This window comes from Oculina patagonica, chromosome 12, assembly GCF_052425735.1.
Source record: "Oculina patagonica isolate OP01 chromosome 12, crgOcupat, whole genome shotgun sequence".
NCBI classification, from domain to species: domain Eukaryota; kingdom Metazoa; phylum Cnidaria; class Anthozoa; order Scleractinia; family Oculinidae; genus Oculina; species Oculina patagonica.
The window spans coordinates 9,846,733-9,874,575 of NC_135769.1; the positions used below are offsets into that span (position 1 = coordinate 9,846,733).

General features: G+C 40.1%; 2 protein-coding genes across 2 annotated transcripts; one reads left to right on the top strand and one right to left on the bottom strand.

The window, feature by feature from the left end:
* On the top strand, window positions 1-27,664 carry LOC144633274 (phosphatidylserine synthase 2-like). Its single transcript, XM_078492121.1, has 12 exons — window positions 1-297; window positions 2,159-2,260; window positions 2,984-3,066; window positions 4,361-4,428; window positions 8,224-8,358; window positions 9,142-9,192; window positions 14,177-14,290; window positions 15,379-15,456; window positions 16,553-16,593; window positions 22,282-22,396; window positions 23,965-24,110; window positions 25,433-27,664. The coding sequence occupies exons 1-12, from the start codon at window positions 122-124 to the stop codon at window positions 25,698-25,700; spliced, it is 1,377 nt and encodes a 458-aa protein (XP_078348247.1). The 5' UTR covers window positions 1-121; the 3' UTR covers window positions 25,701-27,664.
* LOC144633303 (demethylmenaquinone methyltransferase-like) lies at window positions 17,815-18,761 on the bottom strand. Its single transcript, XM_078492168.1, has one exon. The coding sequence runs from the start codon at window positions 18,759-18,761 to the stop codon at window positions 17,967-17,969; it is 795 nt and encodes a 264-aa protein (XP_078348294.1). The 3' UTR covers window positions 17,815-17,966.
* Window positions 27,665-27,843: the final 179 nt, after the last annotated feature.

Consider the following 27,843-nt stretch of genomic DNA (forward strand, 5'->3'; position numbering starts at 1 on the left):
AGTAATTCCACATTAGAGCCATTATTGCTCATTTCGGTTTCGTAATCTTACTTCTTTGGAGCGAAATCATTTTAGTTTGGAGAGCTTGGCTAGTGCATTAGCGAAAGCGCCTTCAGAGCAAATGGGAAAGCCCAAAGAAGACACTAGCCGCCAAAATGGCCAGACACACATTGATAAGGACATCGTAAGAGCTAATGGCCATGCAGAAAAAGATTCCCGGCCTTTCAGCATTAGCTGCGAGTGGGACATCAAGCAAACTCAGCAATTTTCTGACGATGGAACTAATACTTATTTCTGGTGAGCTAGAAATTTAACGCACAAGTACACAGCGTTAATTATCAAATTAACGTTTTATTCGCGGGAGGGGTTTATTTTGTGTTCGACCACTTGATTATTTGTAGATATTTTTAGCTGTGGTCGACAAGCGATCCCGAGGAATGCTTTTTTTTATTATCAATTTTTTTATAGCAATAGTTATTCGAAAATGCCAAGATGAAGGCAAAAAATGAGACCTAGGTTTAAATTGTTTTAAAATTGGTCTCTTCATAACTTAGAAGAGTGTGAATTTCCCAGCCAACCGGTTTTCGTTTAAATACAGCTGTCCAGCTTTAAGAATCGATTTCTTTTGTTTAAATAGAAAAAAGTACAGGAGGATTTGTAAAGATCTGCATTTGTCAGGAAATTTGCATGTTTTTAGAGATTTCAATCTTTTGTGGAGGGTAGGGGTAGAGGGGTTGTATTTGTTGCACGCTGTTGGAAAAGTTGCATAATTTTAATACCCGATTCCCTCTATATAGCGCACGCCTGAAGGGAATCATGGTAGTTGTATTCATCAAACCACGGGCGAGACTCATCGTTGCTGAGTCTTGCGCATGGTTTGATGAATACAACTACCGTGATTCCCTTCAGGCGCGCGCTATAGACGGAATCGGCCATTTTCCTACCATTGTGCTGCTCCACTGATTTGACCTTATAGAAACAACACTGCAAGCTGATGTGTATAGTGCTAGATGGGTTGACATGAGGCAGTCTTGAAAAAGCCATCTAGCCCATGTGCATGGATATAATTATTGTGGTGTTCTAAAAAAAATATCCATACCTCCCACATGGAGGAGTTTTGGTTTGAACCCTCCCCCCTCCCCCAATAGGGCACCCCTCTGAAAGTTCCAGTTTAGCTTCACACTTCCCTTTAAAAAATTTGGCTTTTGAGATCCCCTACCCCCTCGGACCTTCCATAGGGTGGGTATGGATATTTCTGGAACCACAAAAATGCTAACGACCACCCAGAATGGTCCTCCAGACATTTTGAAAACAAACATTTTAGTTTTGGATGTTCCAATACTTAGCTTGGTTACTAGCAAGGTAGAGTTTGCACCATGCAACCATTAGCTACAAAGGGCCCATTGATCTGGCAGATGGCTTACCTGGTCCTTTTCATCTGGCAAGTGAGCATGAAATATTAAAGGGAAATCTACAGTTGTACATGTTCTGAATGACTGGATTGGACTGGACTGGACTTAAGACAGACTAGACTTAGCACTGCCCTAAGTTCAACATCCTCTTTGATCTAGACACTTTTCTTAGTTAAACACCTCTTAGGCAGTCAGCCTTCCTTAAAGGCTGCTATACTTGTTTCTACAGCATCTCTATAAGGGGGACACTTCTCCAGGGTTGGCACCTTACTAGGGTAGACAACTAGTTTAGGCAGATGCCTCTCTAAGTTCAGCACCTCTTGAAAGTAGACACCCTTCTAAGGTAGATGCTCCTCTAAGGAAATGCAGGGCTTCCAATAAGCAAGGTGTAAAGCAGATGGAATTTCCAGCTTGCCCTTAAAGCAAGTTGGAACTATAGTATGCTGGCCCGAAGGTGATTTCTAGTGTCCTTACTGCATCTACGAAGTTAAAAGGTGCAAGCTTCTAAGGTAGTCCGGATGAGTGCTTCCCCTGGGAGATTTTGAAATTGAGCATTTCCAGCCTCCTGGCTTCTCCCCATGCTACGGCACTGCAAAACGCATTAAAAGCCCTGAAATGACTTGCAAAACTACATGTGTTGCGCAAAATGTTAAACATTGAATTTGCCCTGCATGTATGCTCAGTTTTGATTTTCCCAACAAGTCCTGTACTCACAAAACTGTTATAAATCTTATTGTATTTCTCAGGAGAGCTCACACCGTGACAGTCCTGTTAATAATGTTGTGTGTCCTGGTTTATGTTGGAGCATTTGAGAAACCCAATGAAAATAGTGAATATAATGCCAAGAGGTAAGAATATCATTAACATGAGAATAACATAGAGGATTAACATCAACTACACTGTAGACATATATGAGCTTACATGTATCACTTACAAGTTATTTGAAATAATAGACGTGTAAAAAAATACTGTTTTAACTTCCAGCCTGATAGGGCGCTAAGCTCAAATGCAGACTTTACCTTTTAACCTTTATCAAACTGATAAAGTTCTTTAGAAAGAAACTGTCTTGCTGTGTTAGCAGGCAAATGAAACATGAGAAGGTCTTGTGTTTCCTAATTAAATTAAGCACCCACTAGGCTATAAAATCATGAAATAACAACAACCCACCCCTTCTGCTAGAGAGAGGACAAAAGGAATCAGCATTTCTATATAATGTAAGAGGAGTCTTATAAACTAGATGTAAAATCTCCGACATTGCGATCCTTGTTGGAGTTTTACATAAACACTCAAACCAGCATCCCACCACGTTTATTTTTTCCTTAGTGGCCATTTGTCCACCAACTGCTCAAGTTTGGTCGCCAGCTCCAAAATTTTAGTCGCTAAATTAAGCTCAAGCTTTCAATCCTTCTTCTCAATGTTAGTCGGTTCCAATTTAGTCACCAGCCCCAGAAATTTAGTTGCCATGGTGACTAAAATGGTCTTAACCTGGATGGTTGACCAGGATAACTCAATATCCTCCAGACTAACTCAATAAAAAGTGTTATTTTAACTACTTCTTGTTATCATTTCAGAGGGCTTATAGCCTGCATTGCAGTATTTCTATTGTTTGGTGTGACTCAGATCAGTGATGGACCATTTAAAAGACCTCATCCAGGTATGTAACATTTATGTTGGTTTACATACATACATAACACAATTATATTTATTTTGATTTAACCCCTGCCTGGTGAATATGGAGGATGGGTGCCTGGGATACCTGGGAGGGCCTCCACTGAGGTCAGCCGGCCCTCCCCAGATAGAATAAAGCTGCCAAGGCTGGCAATCCCAACAAAACAGCCATGAGCCCCCACACACAGACACCCGTCACACTGATTAAATTAGTGGAAAAATGAATAACTAATAACAAGAAGCAGGGAAGGGAGGGAGGAAGGGGAAAAACTCGCAAAACATTCCTGAAAACCCTCCATGGAACGAAGACCTGACACCACGCGCTGTAATGTCCGAGAACGCAAAGCACTGAGCCTGACAAGAGCTAGTAACCGCTGACCACCAGGACAGCTGACTACCCACTTGTTGTGGTTAAACTTGGTTAAATTGCTTATTTAGAGCGGTTTTCACTTGAGTGTCGAAAGTAATTCGCGTTTGCTTTGGTTTTGCATTACTACGCTTCTAAAGTGATTGGCCTAAAAACCTCGCGCCACTTTCTCAGCCAATCAGAACTGAAACCAAAACCAATCGTGACTCGCTCGCGCACGTTTTCCCGCGCTTCATGCCAGCTACATGTATTCGCTTCGAGTTTTAATTGGTTCACTGGATTGTCTGTGTCCTTTGTGATTGGCCAGAGTAATTACTTTGGTTTTGGTTTTACGACACTCAATTTAAAACTGCTCTAACCTCATTTAAATATAAAACCAAGACACAACATGCTGCAATAAAAAGGATTTGCTGCAAGCAACATACAGCAGCCGCCGCTCCTGATCAAACCATGTCTGCAGCAGCTGCGGCAGAGAATGCCGTTCCTGCATTGCACTGGTCAGTCACGCAAGGTGCTGTCAGCAACAGGCACCGACTTTTCTGCAGGGCACACCAGCTTTTGTCCTTCAGGATAGAGGTGTCAACCAACCAGCACATGTGATATCAATGCTAGTTTGGTTAATATGCATGGCAAGCTTGTTTAATTCTGAAGGCACTCAGATGCATGATGTGTACCTTTCTATAATCCCATTATGTACATGTACACTGTGCGTCTGTGTGTGGAAGGAGTAAAGCACCCACCCAATAAAAACAGAAGTAGAGGAGGGGGATGGGAAAAGGGAAAGAAAAAGCTAGTTAGCGATGACTTGGCCTTTAAAAAATGTATATAATTACAATGTATATGAATTGAAAATATATGATGTGTAACATGTAAACTGTTTTTAACTTTGAGTTCTCTTTATTTTGTTTTTAAGCCTTCTGGCGTCTTATACTGTGCTTAAGTGTTGTTTATGAACTGTCTCTAATTTTCCTGTTATTTCAGGTATGTGTCAGGGTTTTCATTAATATTTTAAATAGCAGGAGAATAGTGTAAAGTAGCCGGAGAATTGTTTTGTAAAGAGCAAAGCTCTTTAACGGAACGAGCGTAGCTCGTTCTATACTAGGGGTCCTGGGGGCATGCCCCCCCCCCTCACGAAATTTTGGATTGTTGAATCCTCTAAGATGCCATTTCCTGTTATCTGACAGCAAATTTTAATTCTCTCTAGCTAGCGACTAAACAAACTTGCATTTGAGCGCTTTCCACTACCACTGCTTGTAGGAGCAAAAAAATGTGTTATTTTTGACATGGTCGGTGAGAAATCCTCTCTCTCTCTCTCTGAGACAAATATACACGCTCACAGTAATAATAAAACCTATAAAATAGCACCGCACAAGACGTGAGAACATATTCTCGCTTTTTGATCTGTCGGCGACAACCGGGCGACAACACGCCAGACGGAAAATAATTGAATGCATTCGCTCTCACCACAAAAGTCACAAAACTTTGCGTGTTTAGTTTAAAAAACAATTTCTTGAATGAAATGAATTATAAAGTATTATCAACCCTCCAAGTTAAGACCATTTTAGTCGCCATGGCGACTAAAATTTTGGAGCTGGCGACTAAATTGGAACTGAAGTCGCCAGCCTGGCGACTAAAATTGAGAAGAAGGATTGAAAGCGTGAGCTTAATTTGGCGACTAAAAGTATTCACTGGTGACCAAACTTGAGCAGTTGGTGGCCAAATGGCCACTAAGGAAAAAGAATAAACTTGGAGGGTTGATTATCAATAATTATAATCATTTCATCGGGCATTGTGGCGCATTTTGCGGGCTAAAATGGAGAATTCAGCGGGCTAAAATATATTTTAGCCCGCTGCCGTTGACCAATCAGAAACAAGAAGATAACGAAACCAGCCAATGAGAACTGGAATCCATTCAACGGTTCGCGCCGTTTTCTTGCTGGCTGGCAGCACTTCAAGCGCTGTTTGAATCGAAGCGAGCTTTAACCTCAAACTTCAAGCGGTTACGTTTTACTATCGAAAAATGGCTGAACCTTTCGAAAATACAAACTCGCAGTCGTCTCAGTTGGACGAAGAAGAGCTACAGAGAATAGAAGAAGAATCCATGCCCGAAAACACAAAAAAACAAACAGCATGGGGCATGAAAAAATTTAATCAATGGCGCGACAAGAGACAAATTGAAGTCGACCTTCACTCGGTGAGTGCAACTGAATTTAGCGGCATCCTTCGCAAATTTTATGCAGAAGTCAAAACGAACAAGAAAAAGGATCTCACACCAAGTGCCTTGACAGGTATTAGAGCTGCGATACACCGTACAATCACCAGCCAGCCATTTTCAAGACCCATCAACATTCTAAAAGATCGCGAGTTTTTGCAAGCAAACAAAATGTTTGAAGCAGTTTGTAAATCTTATTATAAAAGAGGTAACCCGAAGCCGAAGCACAAAAGCCCAATCGAAGCTGGAGATATGGAGAAACTTAAGTCGTATTTCTCCACTGAATGTCCGGAGAAGCTTCAAGAATTTGTCTGGTTCAATCTCTGCTATTATCTGGGCAGGAGAGGAAGAGAAGGTTGGCGCGAACTCACAAAGAATTCCCTCGAATTCAAAGAAGACGATCAAGGCAAAGAATACGTCACCATAAGGCATACGGAGCAGTCTAAGAACTACCAAGGGGGTAATAAACAGAAGGACCAAGATTACACGGACGTGAGAATGTACGGAATACCTGGCTCGCCGATGGATCCAGTAGCCTCGTTGAAACTGATGCTCGCTAAACTTCACCCGGAGTGTGTGGCGCTCTTTCAAACTCCATTGATAAACTTTGACAAATCGGGAACTTGTTGGTACAAAAACGAGCCCTTGGGAAAGAATTCACTCTCCCAGTTGATGCCGAAGATATCTAAAAAGGCTGGCCTTTCTCAAATCTACACGGCACATTGTGTCCGAGCTTCTACAATAACCAGTCTTCACCAAGCTGGAGTTGATGCCAAGCAAATTTGCGCCATTACCAAGCACAAAAACGAACAAAGCCTTACGCCGTATATTAAGGACAGCTCCAGCTCCCAAAAACGTGCATGTTCTGGGATTTTAAGTCGCCCTTTTACTACATGCACAAGTGAAGTCGTTGGTGCAGAGGATGGCTCTAGTCAGAGTAGCTCCATGCACGGCGGCGAAGTGAACGTAAGTCTTTCTTCGAGCGAAACACGCTCGGTACAGGCAATCATGCCGAACTGTCAATTCAGTAATTGTACAATTAATTTCAATACTTCAAAGTGACCGCAATTTATCTTGCTGTTAATTCTTCCTTTCAAGTGAGTTTAGAAAAGAGATTTCTTGACACATTTTGTGCATTGCTGTTAGGTTTTATTACCAACATTTAACCTTGTATGGTTTTCATTCAATATTAAACGCCGACACCACACCGGCAGTGTATTCACGATATCGCTTGCTGTCTTTGATTCTTTTTTCAATGAAATGCCCTCTGAAATGATTATAATAGTAATAGAGTTGATGTTCTTGGGCGTAAATATGTTTTTGGCCCTTCTCAGAGCTCATTTTAGCCCTCGCCTGCGGCTCGGGCTAAAATGAGTCTGAGTCGGGCCAAAAACATATTTACGCCCGCGAACATCAACTCTATTGTTATAATATTTTATCTTTGTTCCCTGTACAGTAATAAATAAAAGTTAACTTTTCTCAAATCATAATTAAAACAGAAATTACCGAAATTTGCATTTGCCTTAGCAGTAATTTGACACTCATATTAAAGATATCGTAAACATCTCCAATTTGCATACTAGCGCACAGCACAAAAATCGTTTTTTCCGAATTGAAGTTCATTGCTTTTGGCTTTAATTTGGTCCGGTTTTCTTTCGTGACTTTGTCGATTTCAGTTGTCTTATTTTAAGCATTAACTTCTATTTTAAGTTCACTCTATATTAAAAACAAGACTTTCGAACGTAAAATAATGCCTCTAGCTAACCAATTTATCCACACAAACCGTCGATAAGTTTTTCTTTTATTAGTGTACCAAATGTAATGATTATTATTTAAGTATAAAGCCAGAGCTTAATCAATGTTGGAAGACGTTTAAATTACTCATTACTGATAAAGAGGTTTTAATGTCCGTGACATGTCTATTTCAGCAAGATGTATATAAACAATTTTCAACGCCGTACATTATTTACATGAACGAAAAATAATTTTTTTGAACGGCTCCACATCTGAATAAAAAAATGGCTAAAGGCATTCAAATTTAGCCAGAGAATTATACGTAGTAGCCGGAGAATTCTCCGATCCCCGATGCCTAATGAACACCCTGATGTGTTCTGCTTGTTTGACATTATATTATAATTAAAAAAATATGACTTAGCATCTTACTATCTTTCATTCTCACAAGTGTTTATCAAAAAGAAGAAATTTTGGCCAAAAAAAAATCAATATAAAATTTCAACTTTAAATAAAGTGAATTTAAGTGAATGTACTGTTCAATAGCTTTCATTTGAATGGCTGCACACTAGTTAAGGCTTCATCCACACACTTAAAAGTTTAGAAGTTCCCCCTTGTATAGCATAAACAGTACACTATGAAACACTTGATAGCTTTCATTTCAATGGTCACAAAAAGAGCATACATTGTAAATAATGGTGGCACATAAAAGTGCATGAGAGGTTCATTCGCAGACTTGAAAATTAGAACTTAACCATACTAACTATGTGGAGTAATGCTTGCTTGAAGAAAAACATGCCATCTTGCTGAATAGTTGTCTGTTTTTCTTTCAGACTGCTGATGATGCAAGGCAGTTGTTAAAGTATCTTGATGACGATTTAGGTAAACCACTGCCAGAGCAATCTTACGGTGAAGACTGTAGGCTGTATACACCAGGACATCCCAAGGGATCTTTCCATACATTTCTTGTAGGTTGAGTAGTGATCCGTGTGTTTATTCTCCTAACATTATCCACATGCTGTCATGTAGATAGGTGATGAGAATAAAGTTACTCGTCACTTAGTGGATATTGCTTTGATCTACCACTAATTCTTAGCCAGAAGTTACACTCAAGATAAATGTAAAGAATTTATCAAGGAGAAGTGTTCGTTTCAACTTGAGAAATTGAAGGATTGATTTTGCTTTGGGTTGAACAATTAAGACTGTGTTGAAACATTTTTATCATTTAATAAGCAATGTTACGATTTCTTCCAAACTGAACAAAACCTCAAAATAATAGTTGTGTAATGTAGGAAAACAACAAAGTCCTGAGTACAGTAATAAAAATGCGAAAATAACCAAGGATGGTTTCAACTTATGAACAAGGCGGATTACAAACAACAAACAGTTTTTTTTCAAGATGGGTTGTCCGCCATGTAGCTCCTTTAAACAGGGTTGTATTAAGAAAAAACTAAGCCGGCTCTTCTGGTTTTTATAACTTCCAAAATTATCCCAAGGTCTTTGTTTTCTAGTGAAAGTTTAGCCGATGATAACCTCCCTTTCAGCTAGTGAAATTAACAGGTCACCGGCTCTTAGCTACAAAGTTGACCAATTGAATTTTTGTGAAGGGTGTCCTCAGTTATTACAGTATGTTAGATTCACCATGATTGGATAACTGGACATTTGTTTGTTAAAAAGGAAGACAGTTAATGCATAATATAATTGTGTTATTACTGCTCAATGTGCATCTTTGTTCTTTTGATATTCAACAGGAAAAGTGTGATGTCTTTCTACCTGCCCATTTCTTTGGTTGGTGGGCAAAGGTAAGATTTGTTGAATCAAATAATATTATGATACTCTACTATGTATACTATGTTTGTTATAATCTAGTCACGTGCGAGTCATGTTATCGGTAATCGGATATCCCTGTTGTGCAATGTACAATTTCAATTCATTCTTCTTCGTGATTATTAAAGCATGTAGATCTACAATATTCGTGTCCTTGGTTTATTACATTGGCGACGAGGAAAAACATGGCAACCTTCGGGAACGTTGGTGAATTTAAGGAGTCAGAGGAATTGTGGACTCAATACGCGGAAAGGCTCGAGCAATACTTCGCCGCAAACGAAATTAAAGACGAGGAGAAACAAAGAGCTATCCTGCTAAGCGTTTGTGGAAGCAAAACGTACGGGTTAATTCGCGATTTGTTACAACCCGAGAAACCGGGCGAGGTGGAGTTAAAAGAGATCCTGGAAAAGCTGGAAAACCACTTCTCGCCGAAGCCAAGTGTGATCGTCGAGCGATTTAAATTCCATAGCAGGAGTCGCCTCGAAGGGGAAAATGTTGCAGAGTTTGTCGCAGGACTCAGAAGGCTTTCAGAGCATTGCCAGTTTGGAAGAACACTCGAAGACATGCTACGGGATCGACTCGTCTGTGGAATCAGCGATGATCGCATTCAACGACGACTGTTGGCCGAACGGGAGCTCACATTCGAAAAGGCGGTGGAAATCGCTACAGCGACCGAAATGGCAAACAGGAATGTAAAGGATTTAGGCGGCAAGACGCCCAGCAGCGACAACAATGTCAACAAGGTCGAAGAAGCTAAACCTCCGAATTTTCAGCCAAAACAAGAGTGCTATCGCTGCGGTGGAAACCACGATCCCTCGAGCTGCAAGTTCAAGAATGAAGTGTGCTACAAGTGCCAAAAGAAAGGCCACATGGCTAAAGTGTGTCAAGGAAAGAAAAAATCGCAAAAACAAGCCAAACGTGGGCGCCGGCCAGATGGCAAAAGAACACATTTTGTCGAAGAAAGCGCCGATCAAGATGATGTCTATGCCATGTATCATTTGTCCAGCGATCGGAAGAAATCGTTCAAAGTGGATCTAGAACTTTGTGGACGGAAAAACACGATGGAAATCGACACGGGTGCGTCGAAGACGATACTAAACGAAGCAACTTACGAAAGATTGCGTGACGCATTGGGTCCACTTCAAACATCAAAAGCAGTCCTAACTACTTATACAGGAGAAAAGATTCCAGTACTCGGAGCAGTCATGGTTCCAGTAAAATATGAAGGCCAGCACAAGAATTTAAACGCCATCATTGTCAAAGGCGACGGACCAAATTTACTTGGTCGAGATTGGTTGGAGAAAATCCGCTTACATTGGAACACAATCTTTCACGTGGCAAGCGAGCTAAACCCCCCATCGGCAGTTCAAAATGTGCTTTCGAAATACCCCGATGTATTCATGGAAGGATTGGGCACGCTAAAAGGAGTAAAGGCGAAGATCTACGTCGATCAAGACGCCGAACCCAAATACATCAAAGCAAGATCAGTGCCGTACGCATTGAAAACCAATGTCGAACTTGAACTCGAACGATTGGAGCGTGAAGGGATTATATCGCCGGTGGAATTTTCCGAATGGGCTGCACCCATTGTACCAGTCGCTAAGCCAAACGGGACTGTAAGGATCTGTGGCGATTATAAACTCACAGTCAATCAAGTGTCCAAACTGGACAATTACCCAATACCGAAGACAGAAGATCTTCTGGCTACTCTGGGAGGTGGTGAGAAATTTACCAAGCTAGACATGTCGCAGGCATATCAGCAAATGACGCTAGATGAGGAGTCACGAAAGTTTACCACCATAAACACTCATAAAGGGCTATTTCAGTACAATAGACTGCCTTTCGGAGTCTCTTCTGCACCTGGTATCTTTCAGAGGACAATGGAAAACCTCTTGCAAGGCATTCCTCATGTCATTGTGCGAATGGACGACATTCTCATCAGCGGGAAGGACGACAACAATCACATTGCCAATTTAGAAGCAGTACTCAAGAAGCTGTCAGAAGCTGGGCTGCGGTTGCGAAAAGAAAAGTGTTTCTTCATGGTGCCGGAAGTCACCTATTGTGGTTATGTGATCAATGGTCGTGGTATCAAGCCAGTAGAAGCTAAGGTGGAAGCAATACAGAATGCCCCAGTGCCTGAGAATGTTACACAGCTGCGAGCATTTCTGGGAATGCTGAATTATTATCATCGTTTCTTACCAGACATCGCCACAGTACTTGAACCACTGCACAAGCTCCTTAGACAAGGTACAAAGTGGTCTTGGAAGACCGAGCAGCAGGTGGCCTTCGACAAATCCAAGAAACTACTTCAGTCTGCAAACCTCCTGGTGCATTTCCAGCCAGATCTGGAACTGATGTTGGCGAGTGATGCCTCCGATTATGGAGTAGGGGCGGTACTTTCCCACCGGATGGCAGATGGAACAGAGCGCCCAATTGGTTATGTCTCAAGATCGTTGAACACAGCTGAGCGTGGTTATTCCACTATTGAAAAAGAGGCTTTGGCCATTATCTTCGGAGTGAAGAAGTTTAATCAGTTCTTGTACGGTCAGAAGTTCACCATACAGACTGATCACAAGCCGCTGGAAGGGCTCTTTAACGAGAAGAAAGGAGTACCTCAACAAGCCTCTCCGAGAGTTCAGCGGTGGGCCCTTACCTTGGCAGCATACGAGTACAAGATTGCCTATAAAGCAGGGAACACAAACGCCAATGCGGATGCATTAAGTCGACTTCCCTTGTCCAAGATGCCAGAGTCAGTTCCTGTACCTGGAGAGACAGTTTTGCTGTTAGAACATCTGGACCACACCCCAGTCAACTCACGACATATCCAAGAATGGACAAGGCGCGATCCTGTTCTCTCAAAAGTGCACCAGTTTACACTTAATGGATGGCCAAACCACTGCCAGGATGTACAGCTACACCTATATTTAAGCCGGAAAGCGGAGTTAACCATAGAAGGTGGATGCGTTCTATGGGGTAACAGGGTGATAGTTCCACCTCAAGGACGACAGCAAGTCATAGCCGAGCTTCACGATGCCCATCCGGGCATATCAAGAATGAAAGCCCTTGCACGTGGTTATGTGTGGTGGCCAAATATGGATCGTGAACTAGAAGATGCCGTGAAGAAGTGTCAGCAATGCCAGCTACACCAGAAGGCCCCAGCAGAAGCACCTCTCCACCCATGGGAGTGGCCCGGTCAACCCTGGTCAAGAGTGCACATTGATTATGCAGGGCTATACAAAGGCAACATGTATTTAGTGGCGATCGATGCACATTCCAAATGGATGGATGTCCAGATAATGCGAAGTACAACATCAGCCGCCACCATTGTGAAGTTAAGGGAAATTTTCGCGACCCATGGTCTCCCAGAAACCATCGTCAGCGACAATGGGCCCAATTTCACAAGTGCAGAGTTTGAGAATTTCCTCTCAAAAAACGGCATCAAACACACCAAAGTAGCACCATACCATCCAGCTTCGAATGGCCAGGCAAAGCGAGCAGTGAGAGCCTTCAAAGAAGGGATAGAGAAGATGGAAGAGGGAACCATGCAAGACAAGTTGTCACGTTTTCTGCTAAAGTACAGAACAACGCCACACACGACAACAGGGGTTTCACCAGCGGAGCTGCTGATGAAGAGAAAGCTGAGAACTAAGCTCGACCTCATAGTTCCCAACACTGCAAGTCTGGTGAGACAGAAGCAAGAACATCAAAAACAGACCCACGACCACCATGCCAAACACAGGAATTTTGAAGCCAGTGATCCTGTGTTCATAAAGGACTTCAGTTCCCCCAAGTCCTGGCAGAAAGGAACTGTGGTGCAGACAACTGGCCCAGTCTCAGCCCTAGTAGAATTACCGGATGGTCGAGTTGTTCGACGACATCAGGACCATTTGCGGAAAAACCACAATCAAGACCCAACAATGACAAATCCTGAGATCTTGGTACCAGGAGTGGGGTCCGAGGCAGATAACACGGCAGACACAACCCAACCGAGTAGTCCTCCCAAGCCGGTCGCCGCGAGTTCGTCTGACACACAAGAGGCTGAACCATCACGTCCAGTCCGCAACCGACGTTTACCGGAACGTTTCAAGGACTATGAACTTTAAAAATTTCTGAGACATTGCTCATGAACATTGATTAGCAATCAACGAGAGTTATTGCGTGACATACATTGCGTGAAAATCATTAATGATTGTTTTTGTTATGCTTCAGTTCAGCGTTTTTGTGTACTTTTTTAAATGGAAATAGCAAAAGTCTTAAGGGGGAGGAATGTTATAATCTAGTCACGTGCGAGTCATGTTATCGGTAATCGGATATCCCTGTTGTCGTGTGTGGCGTTGTTCTGTACTTTAGCAGAAAACGTGACAACTTGTCTTGCATGGTTCCCTCTTCCATCTTCTCTATCCCTTCTTTGAAGGCTCTCACTGCTCGCTTTGCCTGGCCATTCGAAGCTGGATGGTATGGTGCTACATATGTGTAGAGAATACACAAGGCATGCAACTTCCACATTGATATGGAAGTTGCATGCCTTGTTTAAATATTTGTATTATCTGTACATGAGTGGAAAACTAGTTAAACTAATAGAACTGCTCTTGCATGCTTCAAAGTGCTTCCACTTCATTTTATTACAATATACTTGAAATGTACAGCAGTAAAAACCAATTATAGAAAGCTTAAGTATTTACAATAGTGAAATGAAATACAGAATATATACAAATTAACTGAAAAAAGAGAAAAAAAAAAAAATATATGAAACTGTCACAATAATGATGAAAGAAAACAGTAGCTATGCTCCCATTTCTTGTTGTGGCTTAGTATTTTATCGTTATTTTCTTCAATACCCAGAAGTTTGTTGAGTTTGATCCATGACAATAAATTTTTATTACATACAGTCATGGTTTTTGTCACAATTTGACAAATGCTTTTTTTCTTACAAATTGATAAATTTTCTGTTTGTTTCAGGCACTCATTATTCGTGATTACTGGTTGTTGACTGTAATTAGTGTTCTATTTGAAATCTTGGAATACTCCCTGGAGCATCAGTTGCCAAACTTTAGTGAATGCTGGTGGGATCATGTAAGTCAATACACCATTAATTCTGTCGTAGAAAATAAGTTACTCGGTTTAAGGATTTTACATATTTTTAACTTTTAATTCTCACTCATTCGAATTCATAATAAGTTATAGTTTTTAGTATTAGTGGCCTTCATGTATGTATGTATGTATGTATGTATGTATGTCTGTCTGTCTGTCTGTCTGTCTGTCTGTCTGTCTGTCTGTCTGTCTGTCTGTGTCGTGGTTCAAATTTTTCCTTGGTTTAAAATTTTTCAAACCAGTTTGATTTTTATTTCCCTTTGTGTAAGATTATGATAATGAATTTGAGACAATGAAAAATAAAAGTCAAACTGGTTTGAAAAATTTTAAACCAAAGATAAATTTAAATCACAACATATGTATGTATGTTGCTTTATAAAATGTATTGTCTTTGTAGTAAACACTACAGCATGCTATGTGATCATGTGCAGCATTTTCTATTATTTTTCTTTGAAAAAAAGTATTCTTTCAATATCACTGGCCACTTAAGCTAAGACGTTCCCGTGAAAATCTTCCAACATTGATATTTTTCTTAAACTTTCACCAGCACTGCTAGTTTGGTAAGAAGGCACTTATTTGGATAATTGGACTTCGTCACTTGATATGACCTCTGCGGCTTCTGGCGACAAAATAGTTGTAGACGAATTGATGCAGGCCAACTTCCTTTGTCCGAGTTTATTTGAGTGGGTCAATTGAACAAATATACTCTATTTCACTTGTCTTTAACAATTGCATTTGTAAATCATTGTTCAAAACAGCAAAATGTCACTAATTCGATCGCGTGGGGGAAAAGACAAAGAAAAAAATAATATACTTCTAACATTCAAATTTTGCTCATTTTTTGTCAATTAGTAGAGATTTATCAGAAAAGGTGATATACCCCGAAAAAAGCAGGCCCACCGACCATTATTTTTAAGAGAGCAATCAGCAAGCGAAGTTAACACAGCGGCTTCCCACCCTATATGTGTTTAATAAGTTTCCTCAGCACGTGTGCTCAATGCATGACGTGGCGTGATGTTGCGACATGAATTATGTGTGTAGTAACTCATGGTGTTTCTATTCCTTAACAGTGGATTATGGATGTTCTTGTCTGTAATGGCTTGGGAGTTTACCTTGGTATGAAGACGTGTGAATATCTAGGAAATAAGGTACTGTTTAGCTTCCATCTAACTGTCGAACTCCTTAAAATATATGCCCTCTTTTTATAAGTAGATGCTTAGTTTTATTTGCAGCACAATCACTGTCAGACACTAATGTGCATGAGCCGACCATTATTTGTTGGCAGGTTTTGCAGATCATGTCGTGTACAAAAAATGCATCAAAAGGTGCATCATTTAAAGGGGCTATGTCACGCAATTTTAGGCAATTTTGGCACTGACCAACTGGTCATAGAATTAACTGAAATATCACAATAACAGATTAAAACTGCAGAAGAAGTCAAAAGAAACATAGAAAGTCCAAAAAGGGGCATGGATGGGCAAAATTCGAGAAGATTAAAACGGATTGGGTTCGGGTAAACTGGCAAAACATTGGCCCGACATTTTTTCAAGTTTATCTCAATTTGTGTGAAAGTGTCATTTACAATGCTCAAAAGTCATCCTTGTTTGTTATGTGGCCGTGATTTTGCCAATAAATGACTTTTGCTCTGCCAACTTAAAGTTTAGATCTCTTAATTAATGGAAATAAATAGAATTACCTAATGATACCGTGACCTATCCCCTTTAATTCCTTCTTGAACAAGAAGTTCTGCTATAAAATTAATAGTACCTCCCCCATTTGATACATTTTGGGTGTGAAATGCGAATTTTTGTTAATATGTACTTTTGCAGTCATGGCATGTTGTGCAGTCAAGCGACCTGCAAACCGAGCATGTGTCAAATTTCACCTCCTCTATGCTCTGTTACACATAAGATCATAAACCTCAGAAAGCCAAAGTAGTCTGTATATACGTACATGTACAGTACCATGGACAAAAATGTGATATAACTTGGCTGTGTTTTAACAGAATATTCTTAGTGCTCATTTTATCATTTACTGCTGTTGGAAATGCACCTGCAGGTATATTTTGAGCTTTATTTTCTTTCATGGTTGACTGATAACTGTACGTGAGAATGGGCAGGTCACGTCCCTTTTATAGCGGAACTTCTTATTCAAATTCGGTAACGTTAGTGTGGGTATTTGCTCTTTTTGTCCACTCATGAATGTGCATCAATGAAAATTCGTTTGGGACCTTTTTGTTTTCAGCCATATCACTGGAGAGGCCTCTGGAGCATACCCACATACAGGTACAGTAATTTATCGTTAGTGGTTGTGCTAGAGGCGTAAAAAACCGTAGCATTTAGCTGCAAAAACTGAAGGCTTCTTGCCTCAGTTTTCCCATGGCAGTTTTTGCACTCGTATTTGCTTACAGGGACTGTTTGCAGTTTTGTGTTTGGCTTGTCCTGAAACCTATTCATTCCCAACACACTTTCTTCAGTTGTTACTTGTAAGCGCAGTGTAATGTGCGAACTTGCTATTATCAATAATTTGGTAGCTAAAGCATTACCTTTGTTTTGCAATATGTCTAGAGGAACTGGACAATATACCAGTAACACTATTAACAAATTGCTTTCATTTATCAATATTCAACTTATTCAAACGGATATAAAGTCGTGAAATCTTGCATTCTATCAGAACGAGCATTCAAGGAGTATGTTTAAACATAATCCTGGGACTGCTATAACGCACTTGCTTCAACGGCTTGGAACTCTTTTAATACAACTTTTATCTCATGCTCTTTTCTCAATCATTAACAGTGAAAAAACATTTTGCATGAAGTTTGAATGCAAATATGACTTGTATTTTTTTGGATAGAGGGGTGTCACGCAACATGGAAATTCCACAGCAAACTCCCTTTGTGGCGTTCTCGGCTTTATTACTGTATCTCATCAATGAATTCGGATTTGAGTAGTATAATTACAGGTGTATGTCATTTTAGGGTAGTCCATGGACTAGGGGTTAGCGTTTTTGTCAACATCTACTAATTTAAGGTGTCTAACCGGTACTCCATTAATCTTTTGTTACTGGTGGTAAATAATATGAGATAAGAGCGGGTTTAGCTATTGTGAGAATTATGAAATAATGGCATTGTCAAGGAACAATGTAATTTAAAATTAAGAAAAATATGTACGTGCGTTAATGAAAAAAAGGGAAAAACATTGCACCTATTAACCTGGCAGCACTACTTGACCCAATGACCAATAAATAAATACGAACTCAGTTCTGTTAGTGGCCTCGACATTGTAACCCGGTCGTAATTCATTTTCCGAGCTCAGTGGCTCATAGCCACTTTGATTAATCCCATAATTGCTCGTGATTTAAAAATTTGCGTATGTTGTTTTCACGAAAGTCGGGTCACGGAATTTCAAGTATACCTCTATTGATTTAAAGTTTTTTGTACAGTTACATTTAAATTATTTTGAAGAGATTACCACTTGCCAGTTCCTTCAATGTCACCTTTGGTCCGCAAATTTAGATGCGCTCTCTGCTTCATTTCACGTTAATTTGAAAACTACATTCCTAACAACACCCTGGCAATAAAACAAAATGTCGCACGTTCTGTCAGTGAAACAAGGTTCAAACCCTCGTATCATGGATATGCTATAACAATGCTGTTTTACTAGACTTGTTTCACGGCTACCAACCGACACACAGTCGATTCTTCTTTGATTCCACGGAAATCGAAAGGCGGTTGTCCTTCACGGCTTGAATACGGATAATATCTTTGCAAACGTTCTTCGGTTACCAAGTCTGGATCAAACAAACCATGTGTAGTCGACCAAAGCCACTTCAGAAGACTCTCGGTACTTTCAAACACAAACTGTGCAATTTCAGTATCATAACTGCTGATAATATGGAATCCTGCAGCAGAACAATATTCATCGACCTTTGCCCTTTCTTCAAAGCTGAACATGCCAATAATATGGCCTGACTTCTCCGGATTTAGCTCCTTAAAGGCGCTCATCATAAATGGGTATAGATAGCTGACATACTGTGCCGCAACTTTCCCGTCGGTTTTAAGGCTTCTGTACATGTTCTGGAACGCCACTTCTTTGTCAGGGATCCACTGAATGACATAGTTGCTAAAGATAATGTCGTATGACTCCGAGCCAATCCCTGGAAATTGCAAGGAGCTTCCTTCGACGAATGAAAGATTCTTGATTTCACCGTAAGATTGTCGAGCCAGTTGAAGTCGTTCCTTGTCGGGATCTACACCCACGACCTTCCCTTTTGGTCCAACAAGCTCAGCCATATATGCAGATAGCTCTCCTGTGCCACAACCTAAATCCAAGATGGTGTCTCCAGCTTGAGGGTTCAAATCCGTTCGTATGAATGTTTTGCCGGACTTGTTTTGCACGGGAAGAGAGCTTTGCTTGTATCCCTCGGTAGCAGTTTTGGTGGTGGAAGAATTCATGTTCTTCATCAGCGTTGGCGGTTCTGGGACAGATAAGCGAGGTGTGGGAAAGCCGAAAAGAAAGATAAGAGCCTTTGTAAAATGGCAGTTATTTCTCATTGGACACACGAAAAGTAAACATCAAAATGTGTATTCAGTTTGTTTCTAATATTAGCACGGCCCCGGCCCTGGAGGTTATTATGGAAATCGTTTTGTGTTGCGGTAGCTGTTGAACCGTGTCGAGTTAGTTCAGTGAGGTCATGGATTCAAATTACCTACTAAAAGATGGTTTTCCATGTTCTATTTAACAAATAGATTCCATTTTGCCGTGCGTCTGTTCAGTTATAGATCACAGATGACGTCAAAATGTGGTATGAACAGAGAAGTGGCCCACGAGGCGCTAGCCGAGTGGGTCAATGATGTTCATACCACATTTTGAAGTCTTCTGTGATCTATAACTGAACAGACCCACGGCAAAATGGAATCTATTTGTTTTATATAATAACACAAGACTTCAGTTTGAGCAATGCCGCCGTAAAGATGAGCTAAGTTGTTTTGATTTAACTATTAAGTTTTCGTTAACACGAAGCACTGTTATAATCCGATTAATTAAATAAACAGAAAAATGGTCAATTGAAAGTCAATGAAAAAACTAACCTTTATTCCGATTTGGAAAGTTGTTCAAATCTGTAAACATAACCGAAGCGTTCAACCGCAATTCGTTTGTTTCCCGTGGCGTTGTCCAATTGCACAACATCGGTCAAACTTTCATACAGATTTCCGATAATTTCTCGAATAATTCACTGTCTTCTTCAAGCTTGTTTCGCCCAGTTAAATGCTTCGAAAGGTGAACGATGCTTGGCGTATTGTTTCTCACTGGACATTTGTAATTAATATCAGCTGAACTTTTTTTGCTTTGTTGTGGCCTCGCAAGTTTGAAAAACTTTGCCGACAACTCTGATTTGGACTATGAACTCTGATCACGCGCGCGAGTCACACCACCGCGTGACGTCATCCATGTGTCTGTACTCTAATAGATCATAAGTAAGAACCAATCAAAATGCGCGTAGAATTCAGGTTATTATATAAAAGAAAATAATGCACGCTTGAGATCTGCTTTTCTAGACCTCAAAAGTGCATTATTTTCTTATAGGACATAGGAAAACCATCTTCTAGTGGGTTTAGAATATAGCATTAAAAAGAGCACAGAACTTACAAGACTCGTGGCCGCTTACGGTATTTACAAACGCACGCAACATCGGTAAAGTGAAAGTTAAGTTTATTCTTTTCTTTGGCGGCTTCTTTATAACTAAACCAAGATACCATGTCATTCACATTTGCTATTAATATGGTGAATTCTTAGCAAATGTAAAAATTCAAATACAACTTTGAAAAAGTGTAGGATGAGTAATAGGGTCAGGAAAAGCATTATTTTAATGATATATTGTAATTTTTTATCTAGTGTGCTAATAGCTATATTATACTTGTAAGTTTTTTTTCTTTTTTTCAATTATTGTATTTGTATATTTATACGTTATTTGTCTGTATTTTTTCTATTGCATTAAATAAAAAATAAATAAATTAATAAAAAATGGTCCTTTCTCCGACTACCAAAAGATTCTCACAAAGCCGACAAATCTAGTTGAAATATTTACGCATTCAAGTTTGGTTAAGCCTACTTCAATTCATTTAAATGAAAAATTTTCATGCGTTTGTTTCGCAGCAAGTTTTTTTAATTCGCCTCTAATTTCGATTTAAAAAGAACAAAAGTGAAGTGTTCTGTCTTCAGATTGTGGCTAAAAAAAGGTTTCGTACCTCAAAGCGTTTCTAGAGTCCGGCTTGTTTTGCTTAATAATTTCCAATCAATTTCGGGCAGTTCACGGCAAAATGGTGGTGTACACAACTCCAAAGAAAAACAACAAATTTCAACGATTCCTCCTTCATCTGTCGCTTCCTTTGGCACTGTCTTACTTCCATTTAAGCAAGTAAAACGTTTCTGATAAAAACTTACTGCTTTTAAGAATCATTTACACAACAAAACAAGAAAATAGAGGCGAAGTCGACGAAGTCGTTCAGCGAAATTCGACAAACAATTCGCATATCCGGGGTACCGGGCTTCTATAGTTTTCAGCTATGTTCTATAAAAAAAATAATGCCCGCTAGAACTCCATCGCGCGTATACAGCGTCTATATTCTAATCTCAGCGGGACCACAAACTACGGTCTTAAAAAAGTTGGTGAGATTGTGATTGCTGTGCATTTAGAACCTTAAGTAAACAGTGTTTTTTGGGGACTACATAAAATGTCACGCGTATATCATGACAAAAAAATGTCACACATATGCTACACCTTAGTAGCGCCTTGCGTAAAAATTTATATAATATACAAGCATGTAATTCTTATTTGTAAAACTCCCTGAAGAAGTCTGCGACAGTCGAACGAAACGCGTAGGATAATACCATCATAATCATTCACAGTTCACGGACAATATTATTTTAATATCACGGATCACGAAGAATAAAACCGTACAATCACGTTTCACGAAAAAGCCCCTTACGTCATTGAATAAACTTGTCACTTTCGCTTTCGCAATTTATCAACTAAGAACGGACGTAAAATTTATTTTGTCGGTCTACGGTAAATATATACATAAGCCGGATTTTCTTGTGAAGGAATAAAAACTGCTGCTGTTTTATTTCCTTGATTATGCTAACAAAATCAAATTGTCGTTATGGAGGCTGCCACCTTAGCGTTTTGGTCGCAATAGCGTATTAGCCATTGATTTGATAACAATAACAGGGAGCTTAAGCAAACTGAACTACGACGGCAACCCGAACAAGAAAGTCGCCAAACAGAAGATTTAATAAGCAGAATAAGAACTCTGAAGGTGAAGCTTGTTTTTTAACCAATACATGTAGATACACTGAATACACCTGGAGAATTGCGAGCTCCCAAGTCTAGTGGAATCCCAATTTTCTCGAACCTCCAGGGGAAACGAAAGTTAGTTTGAGAAATCGGGAGTTTCGAGAAACCGAGGGTTCGAAAAATCGGTATACCACCGCAAAATATAAATTCATTTTTCCCCAGGCGTTGTCCTCGGTTGCCTCTAAAATGACTGTAGGAGTATGTACAGCTAATGATATTCAATCCTGCAATATACCGTAAAATTCCGGTTATAAGCCCCCCCGCTTATAAGCCCCCCGGTTATAGGCCCATCAACCTGGAAACAAAAAAATACATCCGGTTATAAGCCCCCCCCCCCCCCCGGATATAAGCCACCCTCTACCGGATGACAGTACTGAAGAGGGCCAAATGTTGCTTTTTTGTGCGTTTTTAACTAAAAAACGTATTTCGATCAACACTCCAGAGGCTCGTTTCGAAACGTTTTTTTCCTTCCGCTTATAAGCCCTCCCGAATATAAGCCCCTCCACTTATAAGCCCACCCAAAACCCCTTACGAAGTTGTATAAGCCCAGGGCTTATAACCAGAATTCTACGGTATTCGGGATGTTTTACTGTACTGCAAACGTTTTTTCTTTTCAGTGGTAAGTTCAGGAGAGTGGCTGAACAATTCACTCCTTATTCATGGACATCTTACGACTGGAAGGCAACCACAAGCCTCAAGAGATGGCTTGCAGTGTGTGGAATTGCTGCTGTGGTATGTCAAGTCACTTACAGTCAAATCTTACTATAACTCAGTTAACTCTTTCAAGTCCCAAGAGTGACCAAGTTCAAATTTCTTCTCACAAAACCAATACTTAATCAAAAAGAAGGGTATGAGAATTTATAAGATGATCACCAAAGGGAAATTAATTTGATTTTTTAACAAATTCTCTTAATTTATACGATAAGGGACTGGTCAATAAGTACCACGGGGGAGGGGTGGGCCGGAGCAATTGGAAAAGTGGTGGCTCGAAAATTTGTGACCCACCTCTTCCTCCTGGCTCAAAACTGCCTGACCCACACCTGATAGGGGGTTAAAAATTACATGACCCACCCCCCTTTCTAAAAAATAAATGAACCAATCAAGTCTTTATTATATGTTAGGGGTTGAAGGTTTTTGATTGGACATCAGTTTGTAAGTGAAATTTCCTACATATACCATCCTAACACTGGACACTGCTGTTCCATGTACGTCTTTTCCCGTTTCTTAACACAGCAAAGAAGAATGAATTTATCACTTCTTATACTAGTCTCTTGTAAGTTTTCCACATATTTGTGTAAAGTCCATGGAAAAATTTAACCACAAACATATGCAAAAACTGAAACAGTATGTAATATAAATTCATAAACAACTATGGAAGAGTTAATATTTTTATACAGAAATTGATAACAGAAACTACAACCACTGTCCATCATTCATATTTCCAAAGTGTTTGAGTTTACTGGTATTAAAAGGCTTAAAGCCCAAAATCTATATATGTTGAAGAGAGACAGGCAAACCTGACGTTATGATCACAAGTCATCTTGTGGGGTCAGCGGGCATGCTCCCCCGGGAAATTTTTATATTTGGGCCTTCTGAAACCGCTAGAAATTATTAAAAAATGCACACATGGAGAACGTTATCAATTTTATGTACTGATGAATGCAGCTTTTCTTGGAACTATAAAGGTTAGTGAATAAATAAGATGACCCACCCCCTACGTGTAGATCAAAATTACATAACCCACCCCTTTTTGGGGGCTCAAAAATTGATGACCCAATTCTGCTCCGACCCCCCCCCCCCCCCCCTTGATTAAAGGGTTAATCAAGCCTTAATTAACTTCTCTCTTTACGCCCCCTTTCAAGAGACCTTTGTGATTCGACCCAAAATATTTCACACTGATGATTTGTGTAGTATCTCGGAATGGTTGCTGCTCAAATACAGTCAAAGCTCCCCTAATGGACACCTTCGTAAGCGGGCAGCTCAACTTAAGGCTATCCTTGACCAAACCACGTTTGAATTCCCATACAAACTCTTTGTTTACACATTCCCCAAAGCGGCTGCGTGGGTAAGAGGCCGGCTATCCCTTAACAATGTTAGTGGCCGCTTGCAAAGAACATACCCTTAAGCGGCTTGCCCCAGTTACGGACACTTTTTCTACTACTCGAAGGTGTCCACTTTCAGGAGCTTTGATTGTATGTTGCTTTTGTGTGGCTGCGCTTTATCCCTTATTCTCATCACGTGAAGCTAACGAATACAGATGTGTGTGGTTATTTACTGTAGTTATTTATTTTAATGTGCAGTTCCTGACGGCAGAGTTGAACCTGTTTTACCTCAAGTTCATTTTGTGGATTCCTCCTCCTCACTTTATCATGCAAGTTCGCATGGCCCTGTTTCTTGGTATCGGAGCTGTGGCACTGAATGAAACGTTCAGATACATGGATGACCCGTAAGTTTGTAAAGTAACTTTACTGAGTTTACTTCTGGGAAAAGTCTGCTGACCGATGCGTCATTTTGGAATTAGGGGTGACTAATTAGTTCATGTAGTAAGGCAATAGGGGAGACACCAGACTGTATCATGTAATGTAGCTGTAAAGATTTAGCTTGTTGTCCGTCATTAATCTCGTTCTCATATCTCGCGGGTTAGACGAAGCCGGAAGGCGAGTTCTGGCCAAGTGTATAAGAAAATTCAATTTTTTTGATTGGCTGTTTCAAAGCATGGCTGTCACAGCGCTAAAATTTGAACGTGCGATGCAGCCTCAAGGGAATTCAATGTCTGTATTTTATGCAAATTATAGATCATGCACGCAATCATAATATATTCATTTTTGGGACGTTTTCGTTGTTTACAGTCGGCCTCAAAAGACAAGAAGATTTCGTTTTAGTTCTTTGTAGCATTTTATAAAGCTATTTCAAACGAATAACGATGTTTAAAAACAGAGAATCTGCCGACATGCGCAATTGACTCCCCTGCCACATTCCTGACAGGCAATCACGTGGTACAAATCAGATTTGACCAGATCTCGCCTTCGGCTTCGCCCGCGAGATCTGGGAACGAGACTAGTCCGTCATCTCTTGTTAGACAGAGAGCAGTGGTTAGGGAGAAAATGGGTCTAAAGCAAGGCAGAGAATTGCCGTTGGATTTGGTAGAAAATACCGATAGGTTAGGCAGGAAATAGCACACTTTGGTTAGGCAGAGATTAGCACATAGTAAGACAGAGTATATTGCGTTGGTTAGTCATAGAATAGCGCTTTGGTATGGCAGAGAACAGCGCTTATGTTAGACACATAAAAGTGCTTTGGTGGTGAATGGTGCCTCAATAAGACATAGTATAGCTTGAGTCAGGCAGGCAATAGCGCCCTGGCTAGCAAGAGAACAGCGAAAATCATTGGTTAGGTTGAGAATAGCAAATCTTTCTTTTTTCTTGTTAATAAGGTCAACCTTTATATTGGTGGTCTACTGGGCACGATGCTCATTATCCATTTAACAATTAGACTACGAGCCCGAGTTTTCAATGAGCGAATAGTCAACGTGGCGCAGCTGCGGTCAACTATGTCTCGTAGAAAACGAGGGCGAGTAGTCTTTGTTTTATTACTCAAGAACTTACAGTTTGTGTACTTTTAAGCCAAAAATCTTAGAATACAAACAACGGGAGAACTAATCAGATTCGCGAATGAGTTTCTACTAAGGCTTGTTAGAGACATGCCTTTTTGTGTGGAAAAATAAGAAGTCTTTCTACATTTGTTTAATCCCTTGTTATTGATCATTAGAACCTGCAAACGATTTGGACAGCAAGCCTGGATGGTGGCAGCTATAGTTTCTACAGAAGTGTTGATCTGCATCAAGTTTGGTTGGGAGACACTCAGCATACCCCTCCCCTTCCACGTGACAGCATTTTGGATTCTTTTCTTCGGTTCCTGGACTGTTTGGACCGTGTGGAACTTTTGGCCTTCCATCATCGGTGGTTTTGGAGTACACCATGAGTCGGACAGTAAAAGTGGAACAAGTAACATGGAACATAGACCCAAGCATGAATGAGTTAGGCACAAGTTTGTAGAGGATTGTTAAATGGACTATGCCACGGATGAGTTTTGCCAGATACTTTCTATGAAAGTTTATGTTAGCAAAGAAATTATTTCTATGGACCGACCTAAATGACAAAACTATAACTTCATTACAAACAAATTTGTCTCCCGAGCGTTATAATTAAAAGTTATAAACAAACAAAACTAACTTTGGCAATTGTTCAGCCTAACAGTTTTTTCAAAAACCTATATCGCAATCCGTTTTAATCTTCTTCAATTTTTGTCCATCCGTACCTTCTTTTGTATTTGCCGTGTTATGGAAATATCCCTTCACTGTTTAATGTGGTTATTTTTATATTTAACTCAATTTGGTGGCCATTTTCTTTTGTTAGAATTTGGTTGAAATCCGTGGCACAGTTCCTCGACTTGTGTTCTAGAGATGATTTCCTTTTATAGCCCCAACCCCGACATATTAACTCTCCTTACTAATGGCTGTAGAGTTCTTGCAATTTAAGTTGTGAGAATTTGGCAGCTCATCATGAATGTTGCTTAGTCTATGATTTTCTTTATTCTCGTTAACTGTGTACTTCATAACGTGTGATATTGTAAGGGAAATTTAAGTGTTGGTCACTCTTGGAATTAAAATATTACCAGTCAACCTATCGAACTTGTTTAGACTATGGGTAGTCGCTTTCTTATGCTCAGACCCGACTTGCCAGCGGAGTTTATGAATTATGTAAATTAGTGGTAAAAACGTGGAGGGAATGGGAAGAGAGCAGTTTTTCTTTTCGATTCTAGATTTCTACAGTCGGGGGAACAAGTGTCAGTCGATGGCGACATCACTTCTTCGAGAAGTGAACGAGCCCGCGGTTTTCGTCTCAGAAGTTGCTAAGCAACATGACGTATTTGTACGCGCGATTGCTTTCGGAGTACTTGTGAACGCTCGCGCTAATTTTTTATTGGATGAAGTAATTCGGAGAATCTTTGAGTGCTTAAAAGAAGATTTGCCAAAACTGGCACTTATTTCCCGACTGTCTACGTCGCCTCGCTTTCTCCTCGTGTGGGAGGCGCGGTGGCCTAATGGTTAGTGTGCTGCACTCCAGATCCAGCAGTCCGGGCTCAAGCACTTGCTTTGTACACATAACTACCATTGTCTTTAGTGTGAAGCACTACATCACAAGAGCATCATTATTTCGCCACAATAGGCATCATCATTTTTATTATCATTATTTTAACAGTTTATAAAGGGGATCAAAAAATTAATATATACCATGGGAATAATTTTAGGCAATTCTTGAAAAAAAAGAGGTACAATTCGTGAGAGGCGCGGTGGCCTTCTGGCTAACTCGAGCCCTCGCTGGGGTCACTCTGCTGTGTTCTTTGGCAAGGCACTTCACTCTCATAGTGCCACTCTTCACCCTGATGTATAAATGGGTTACCTTACGATGGACTAGCATCCCATCCGGGGGGGGGGGGGGGAGCAGTAGAAATTCTACCAGTTGTTATCTTTTTCTTTTTTTCTGATATGCAATTTTAACGGAAAACTGAAAATAACAGTTTTGAAACTTAGGAAAACACGAAAGAATTATTATGGTAATACTTGAACAGAATGTTGCCTTATTTATTCCTTTTGTTTTTGTGAAAAGGCAACCCTTAATTTATATTTTGTGTGTTGATATGTCACTAAAAAATACAAGTGCTGATGGAATTTTGATTACACTACAGTTTTATTGGGGATTGAACTTAATGATGATTTTGGCACGGTAACGATATACAGTACAAAAAACTGTTGATCAGTAAAAGTCATTGATGAAATCGTCAGGTATGAACATCATGTTTAAGGATTAAAGCATATTTTTCTAGCGTAATACTTAAGAAATTGAAGTAATTTTGGTAAGGTAACAAGCTCTATTCTCCTTAAACTAACGTTTGGTAAACTGTGATTTAATAATAAACTGAAGGTCACTGATTTTTCAATCTTGGTTGTTTTTATTGTTGTTTATGCTAAGTCGCTGTCGTGGTCAGTCCCATTTCAGTTCAAGTAGGCTTCTTTCGATATATATAAATTCAGCTTGGTAGCGAGGCCTAGAGGACACAAACAAAAGAAATGAATAAATATGCTTGTAAAATTTCTTTTGTTGGTGTCCTGTAGGCCT

What these genes read in the sequence shown, in the direction of transcription:
- LOC144633274 (XM_078492121.1), top strand. Translation starts at nt 122, where the DNA reads ATGGGAAAGCCCAAAGAAGACACTAGCCGCCAAAATGGCCAGACACAC. An exon ending in GGAACTAATACTTATTTCTG is followed by an intron (nt 298 to 2,158) that starts GTGAGCTAGAAA and finishes TGTATTTCTCAG; the next exon opens with GAGAGCTCACACCGTGACAG. An exon ending in ATTTAAAAGACCTCATCCAG is followed by an intron (nt 3,067 to 4,360) that starts GTATGTAACATT and finishes TTTGTTTTTAAG; the next exon opens with CCTTCTGGCGTCTTATACTG.
- LOC144633303 (XM_078492168.1), bottom strand. Translation starts at nt 18,761, where the DNA reads ATGAATTCTTCCACCACCAAAACTGCTACCGAGGGATACAAGCAAAGC.